This window comes from Dermacentor albipictus, chromosome 5, assembly GCF_038994185.2.
Source record: "Dermacentor albipictus isolate Rhodes 1998 colony chromosome 5, USDA_Dalb.pri_finalv2, whole genome shotgun sequence".
Taxonomy (NCBI): Eukaryota; Metazoa; Arthropoda; class Arachnida; order Ixodida; family Ixodidae; genus Dermacentor; species Dermacentor albipictus.
The window spans coordinates 133,684,894-133,691,598 of record NC_091825.1 but is presented as its reverse complement, the minus strand read 5'-3'; the positions used below and the strand labels follow the sequence as shown (position 1 = coordinate 133,691,598).

Sequence of the window (6,705 nt, the reverse complement as noted above, 5' to 3'; positions counted from 1 at the left end):
TCTGAAGGAGTTAAGAAGACACAAGCCTTTTTATTGTGTATTGTGAGTGCACCAGGATAATTGCAGCAAGACCTGGTGAAGACGATGCTAAAAGCGTAATTTCCATTTTGAACACGAAAATGTTTGCCAATGTAAAAGTAATTGTATCCAACAATCGACCTGCTTTCCGAAGTCGTCGGCTACAGGAATGGGCTGAAAAGCGTAACATAAAGTTACGGTTCACAGCGCCATAGCATCCCGCAGAGATAACACGAGAGGTTAGCGTATATGTGCCTGTTTTCCAAACGACATAAGCTTCTAAAAGAAACGGGAAGACAGCTGTGGAATAAAGTGGCAGTCCTCGCAGGACCTCCCTTGCGCCTTCAGCCCATCTTCTTCCTCTCGTACAGGATGCCGTGGCACTGCGGGCACACGTGGTACAGGTCCTTGAAGTAGTCCGCGTACAGGGGCACCCAGAAGCAGCACCAGCAGCTGTCGCCAGCAGAGAGGAAAGCACCGCGCACGCCGTAATGTTAAATGCAAACACTTGTTCCTTCTTTCGTTCAATCGTGATTCAACAATAGAGAAAAGGCAGTTAATGTCGTTGCGCAAGGCATTCTTCTTGTCATGCAGCGCTCTATTCGGGCCGCACAAAAAAAAAAGAAAAGAAAACAATAAAGTTGTTCGCTTGCTCACTCCAATTACTGTTAATCAACCAACCAACCAACCGACCGACCGACCAATCAATCAATCAATCAATCAATCAATCGAATTATTTCATTCACTCGATCAGTTACCCACTTACTCGTTCTTTTATTTTAGTCACTCACGCAAACTGCATACGTCAGCCAGTCTTCGTCTCCTTTATCATTTGCGCGTTGATGAATACCGCCGTCTAGCGTAGCTTTCAGCCGTATAATCAGTTTAGCTGGGCAAAACCAGACCCGCCCATCCCATCCCACCCAGCTAGCTAGCCACAGTCAGATACCCAGAAAGCAGTGGCGTAGCAACAGTGGGGGCGAGGGGCCGTGGGCCCCGGGTGCAAGGGGCCAGGGGGGTGGAGGGGTGTCATATACGTCTGAAGACACCCGGAAATTGTCGATATCCTCGCCTTCCTCGACTACAGCCGGGGGGTGACAGAAGACCTATGGGCCCCGGGTGCCAGACGACCTAGCTACGCCACTGCCAGAAAGCCCTCACAATTCATTCATTCATTCATTGTCTGTCATGCACAAGACCCGCATTCGCTCATACCGCAGTTAATGTTGCGGATTGCGGCGTTGAAAGTTGGCGTATACGGGCTTTCTTAGCTGCTTCTGCTCGGCTGAAAGCTTGGTCTCGTGTGTAGCCTGCCTTTACGAGAATCTGAGAGAAGATCTTGGAAGCTTCGTCAACTTCAGGCGCAAGAACTCTAACTAGAACCTCAACCTACGGCAGGCTTTGCACCGCTTGCAATTCTACTGCGTTCGTCGACTATGTACAGGGACATTTGAGACAACCATGCGACGCTATATCAGTACATCCTTTGCTGCGACTACTATTTTCTAATTTACTTTCCTACTCTGATTCTTTTTTTCTGACTCCACCATACCATAATCGAGATATGGGTGTCTGCTATTTGGTGTATCTGCGAAGACTAAGTAATATGTAAAAATCGCCTGTGGCATATAGCATAATTATATTACTTGAGATGTTCTACTCGAAGAGGTTGGCGTTACTTGCGCGAGAAATAGAAATGCATAACCGTTTAATTAACAATACATTCACTATTATGTCTTGAACAAATTACTTCATGGCACATATTGCAATTTACAAAATGCAGCCGGTGAGCCTGCAAGGAATGTGCACTTTAAAAAATGTTGTTGATGACAACTTTTCGAGATATGCGCCGTCAAACTTGCAGTAAAAACGCACTGTCGTTCCACGTACATTTTTTTTAAACAAAACAATTTTTTTTGCATCGAAGCACGAAAGTGACGGAACAGCCACTGTATTCCTCCACTAAGTTCGAGAATTAATATCTCGAAACTGGTGCCATCCTGAGAATTGGTTTGAATCTGCCTTGCGATTTCCCTAGCCACAACCTTTATATTACAATACGTGCCGTAAGGTAATTACTAAAAATCGAATTAGTATTTTTTTTATTTAGTCGATTATGCATTTCAATTTCTCGTTGAAATAGTGTCCACCTATTTGAGCAACACAACTCAAGGATAACAATTGTGCTTCTGCCACGCGTGATTTTTTTTTTAATTTCTTACAGGCTTCGCAGAAACACCCGATCTGTTTTATCAGTTTAATCATCCGAGGAACTTCTGAAAATTTGCAGTCTAATAGCGCTACATGTACGTCGCGTGAACGCTTGGTCGTTGCTTTCTCTGCGTTGCTAAGTAGCTAGACTTTGTTTTTGCGTTTCCTTTTTTTTTCTGTTCGCATTATCCAGGTGCTCACCGTCAACAAACACTTCATACAACATGCTACACGTGCACAATCTCTCCAAAAGCGATGGACCCTCAAGGATGCCGTTTGGTTGCCAGGGAATTCTTCGGAAAGCTTACAAAAGAGAAGAAGAAAGAACAAAAAAAGAAACATTCTCGCGTTTTCGATCTCGTTTCTGTAGCACTCTCGCTCACCACACAAGGCAGGTGCAGCAGGCCATGCACTTCGCGAAGCGTCCGTTCTCGAGCTCAACCCTGGTCGTGACCCGGCGGAAGCACTGCGGACATGTGAGCACCACCGGAACGTCGCCGAAGTCCGGCAGCTTCTCTGGCGTCATGCTCGGCCGAGCCGTGAGATGCACCCCTTCGGGCACTGGGGGGACCACGAAAAAAAAATTAAATTATGGGGTTTTACGTGCCAAAACCACTTTCTTATTATGAGGCACGGCGTAGTGGAGGACTCCGGAAATTTCGACCACCTGGGGTTCTTTAACGTGCACCTAAATCTAAGCGCACGGGTATTTTCGCATTTCGCCCCCATCGAAATCTGGCCGCCGTGGCCGGGATTCGATCCCGCGACCTCGTGCTCAGCAGCCCAACACCATAGCCACTGAGCAACCGCGGCGGGTATGACTGATACCGAGCCACAAAACTGCATAACGATGCAGACTATGGCGGCACATTACCAAGCGCCGTGGTGTCGAGGCTGAGACGTTGCGCTGCTGAGCACCAGGTGGCTGGTTCTAAGCCGGTCGCAGAGGGTTCGTTCCGATGGTGGCGGAATGCAAGTACGCTCGTGTATCGTGTATTAGGGGTACGTTAAAGACCACAGGTTGTACAAAATTAATCCTGAGCCCTCCATTAACGCGTTCCTCATAACCCACCACGGTGTTTCGGGACGTTACGTCCCACGATTCAGTTACCAAGCTCGATAGATTTAGCTGCAGTGCAAGTAGATCGTAAGATCGAGCATAGTCGTTGCCACGCACCTTGCAGGGAACGATTTAATTGAAGCTTAGAGGCAGCGGGCAGTGATCCAAGTCATAAAGGAAGAAATATGCATCATGGGTCTAAAGCCTACAGTTTAGCAATGCTAGGCTCAGGTCCTTGGGAATTTCGGTATAATCGCCCGTGGTTAGCTCATGATGAGATAGATATACCGAGTGTTTCGCAGTACGAGAGAAGAATCGACAAACGCAGAAGACAAATTCCCGCCAATTTCGGCATAAGCCTCACCAACTGCAGCCCACAGGAATAGATCGCGTAACAAGGAGATGCCGTGGTGTGCTCTCGCCAAGGACACGGTTACAAGCGTCATACTTCTGGCCCCCGCTCCTTCGCTCCTTCCACCTCTATTTTCCCTATATACCCCATTATTTCCCAAATGTATCATTGTATATGCGTCCCAAAAACAACGCAGGCTCAGATTACATCCCTTCGATGTTACTAATGTTGAAACTGCCGCAGCTTTTGCTGTTGGCCCATGGAGCGTTTGGAAGTGTCAAGAGGAATCAGTGTATCCAAACCTTCGTGCTGGGGCACCCGTGGAACAGCGTCCGGCTGCTTGACGTTTGGCTGACCGGGTACCGGAGGTGGCAGCGTTACAGCGGCGGGTTGCTGAGTCACCACGAGCGGCGGCTGCCTCGCTGGCGGCTTGGCCGGTGGTATGGCCGTTGGTTTGGCGGGTGGCTTGAGCGGTGGCTTCGGCGGCGACTTGGTACGTCGTGGTCCGGCGGGAAGCGCCGGGCGCACGGGAGGGGCTTGCACAACAGCGGCGGCGGCCATACTGCGTTTGCAGTGGTGGTGATGACGACGACGATGATGCTGATGGCCTCATATTATGGCTCATAGCCACACTGGGGGATTGGCCAAGAATTGTGTGCTGAAACTTTTACTTAATGTTCTGAAATGTTACATACTCGATTAAAACAAGAAAAACCCAAAACAGTTACAAAGACAAAAATTTTCAGACAAATTACAAAGGCAATTTTCTTTTTCACCGCAATCGAAATTCGGCCACCGCGGCCAGGATTTCATCCCTCGACCTCGTGCTTAGCAGCGCAGAACCAAAGCCGCTAAACCACCACGGTATATCAAATATATGCATCTCCCTGTTCTGAATAACAAAAAAAATAACTTTCTAACCTGAACATAAAATATAGGCTCCCAGGTACGTCTAAAGCATGCAGATCGGTCAACAGAATGGTGAACTTCACTTCACAGATTCTTTGACTTACTTTGCTTTCTTTGATTTGGCCATTCAGGATGTGCCATTGGGTGTGCAATCGTCGACAATGGGTACGGAATCCCCGAATGTTGCTTGACCCGTGCCCTACTTTTCTGTGCATACATCTCTCATCACCAAATCGTACCCATCGCTGTTAGTCATAAAGCATTTATTTACCGCTTTACTTAAGCTTCGCTTCGCATCGACTCCAACGTGCACCTTCGATCTGCATATTTTTTTTCTTTGTTTTCGAAAATGTTCCCAAAAATGAGCTATCGACTTATATTCGTGTCCAAAGAATCTCGACCAATATTCGTGAATAAGGCTACCAAAACCACCGATACAATACACAGTTGCTCCGTCGCGCCCACCGTAGAAACATTCTGGATTATCTTCAGACTGGCTTTATGAAATGCCTGCCTATCCAACGTAACTTGACGGGAAAGGAGACGACGTCGTTTAGGGTGCCAAGGACACCTGCGAAACATTCGATGAAGACGACTTGTTTGGGCAGTTCCGACGAGGATGCAGCTTGGGGCATCGACTAGCTTGACTTAGTAGCCGTGCTTACAGTAAATGAAGGTGAGTCGTGTTCAAAGTCTTTCGTTTTTTTTTTAATATGGTATATGGGCTGACCTATATTCAAATTGTACGACATATAGGCGGAAGCCTTATATGTCTGATCAATCAATCGACGTTGACCGAAAACGCGTCGACGACATGAAAGGTACAAAAAGGATACGAACCCACGACCTTTAGTACTAAGGTGGAGTTCAGGCATAATTGAGATCGAGTTATTTAAAGCACTCGAACTCGCGACCTTGGGTGGGAGTCGAACCCTGGACCTTTGGAATTAAGAGGGATGACTGAGCGAAGTACACTAAGCAAATTAAGTGCGCCATGTGTCCGTATTTCGCACTTTGCTTTCGGCACTTTGCTTTCGCCTTCAAGTCATCTTAGGGATAACATAAGAGGCCCTGTGAATTTTTATTTCTCGGTGAGTTCAATATGTAGGGGTCGACCTATATTTGTATTCGACCTACTTTGTGCAGTAAATACGTAACTGTGGAAGCTGTTTGTGAAGGATAATTTAAGCAAACCACATGATGACGAACAGCGGCGTCTGCGTGCTTCGCGAAGTGATACTGGAAACCGTTGTAATTGATAATGAAATCACACCGCATCATGACGATCATAGGCGCTCGTGTATTGACAAAAGAAGACCACCCAAGGATGCTGAAGAAAGACAGTGTAATTCTTCAACTCTACCCGGAACTGGTATGCTTCGGAGGATATCCAGCGACAACAAAGTTCAAGTTCGATTTCACCTGTCCGACAGAACAGTTGTGAGAAAAAATTCATACAACTTGACGAGAGAAAAGAAGGCGTGGCTAAAAGAGCTACAAAGGATTTTAGATGCTAACGTAAATCGCCCTTCGGTGTCTCCCTTTGTTTCACCTATCACCATTGCTCCAAGGCAAGACAGCAGCTGGCAGCTATGTACGGATTACGGAGTGCTAAATAACCAAACCCTGTTGATTCCTTTTCCAATGACAGTGGTTGACGCCATCATCGATGAAACCGAAGGCTGTACCTGCTTTTCTCGCATAGACTTGTGCAAGGGCTTCTGACAAGTGCCACTGCAAGAAGACACCAAGGAATGCACCATATGACTTCATTTGGCATATACGAACATAAATGCCTTCCTTTGGCTGGATAAACTCACCTAGTTGGTTTAAAGAAGATGATGAACACAGTTTTGAATTGCTGCATTGGACGCTTCTGCAATTTGTACGTGAAAGACATCGTCATATACTCTAAAAGTGAAACGTTTCATGAAGAACAGCTGGGTCATATTCTGTCTGCGTTATCTATCATAAACCGAAAGTTAATTTCAAGAAGAGTGAGTTCTACAAAACTAAGGTAACATTTCGTGGCAGAGCTCTGGACGGAACAACGAAGAGTACGAAAGAAGAATTGTTAGTTCGCATAGCAAAACTAGTAGAGTCATACGATGTACACTCACTCCGAGTGTTTCTAGGCTTGGCGGGCCATTTCAGA

At 46.7% G+C, this 6,705-nt stretch overlaps 1 protein-coding gene across 1 annotated transcript; it reads right to left on the bottom strand.

Annotated features, from left to right (window-relative positions):
- Positions 1-4,233, bottom strand: LOC135921255 (uncharacterized). Its single transcript, XM_065455566.2, has 3 exons — positions 3,944-4,233; positions 2,613-2,790; positions 1-471 (listed from the first exon to the last, which is right to left on the bottom strand). Exons 1-3 carry the CDS (start codon positions 4,200-4,202, stop codon positions 363-365), a joined length of 546 nt encoding a protein of 181 aa, XP_065311638.2. The 5' UTR covers positions 4,203-4,233; the 3' UTR covers positions 1-362.
- Between the last annotated feature and the right edge of the window lie 2,472 nt (positions 4,234-6,705).

What these genes read in the sequence shown, in the direction of transcription:
- LOC135921255 (XM_065455566.2), bottom strand. Translation starts at nt 4,202, where the DNA reads ATGGCCGCCGCCGCTGTTGTGCAAGCCCCTCCCGTGCGCCCGGCGCTT. An exon ending in ACGGGTGCCCCAGCACGAAG is followed by an intron (nt 2,791 to 3,943) that starts GTTTGGATACAC and finishes TGGTCCCCCCAG; the next exon opens with TGCCCGAAGGGGTGCATCTC. An exon ending in TGCTGCACCTGCCTTGTGTG is followed by an intron (nt 472 to 2,612) that starts GTGAGCGAGAGT and finishes TGCTGGCGACAG; the next exon opens with CTGCTGGTGCTGCTTCTGGG.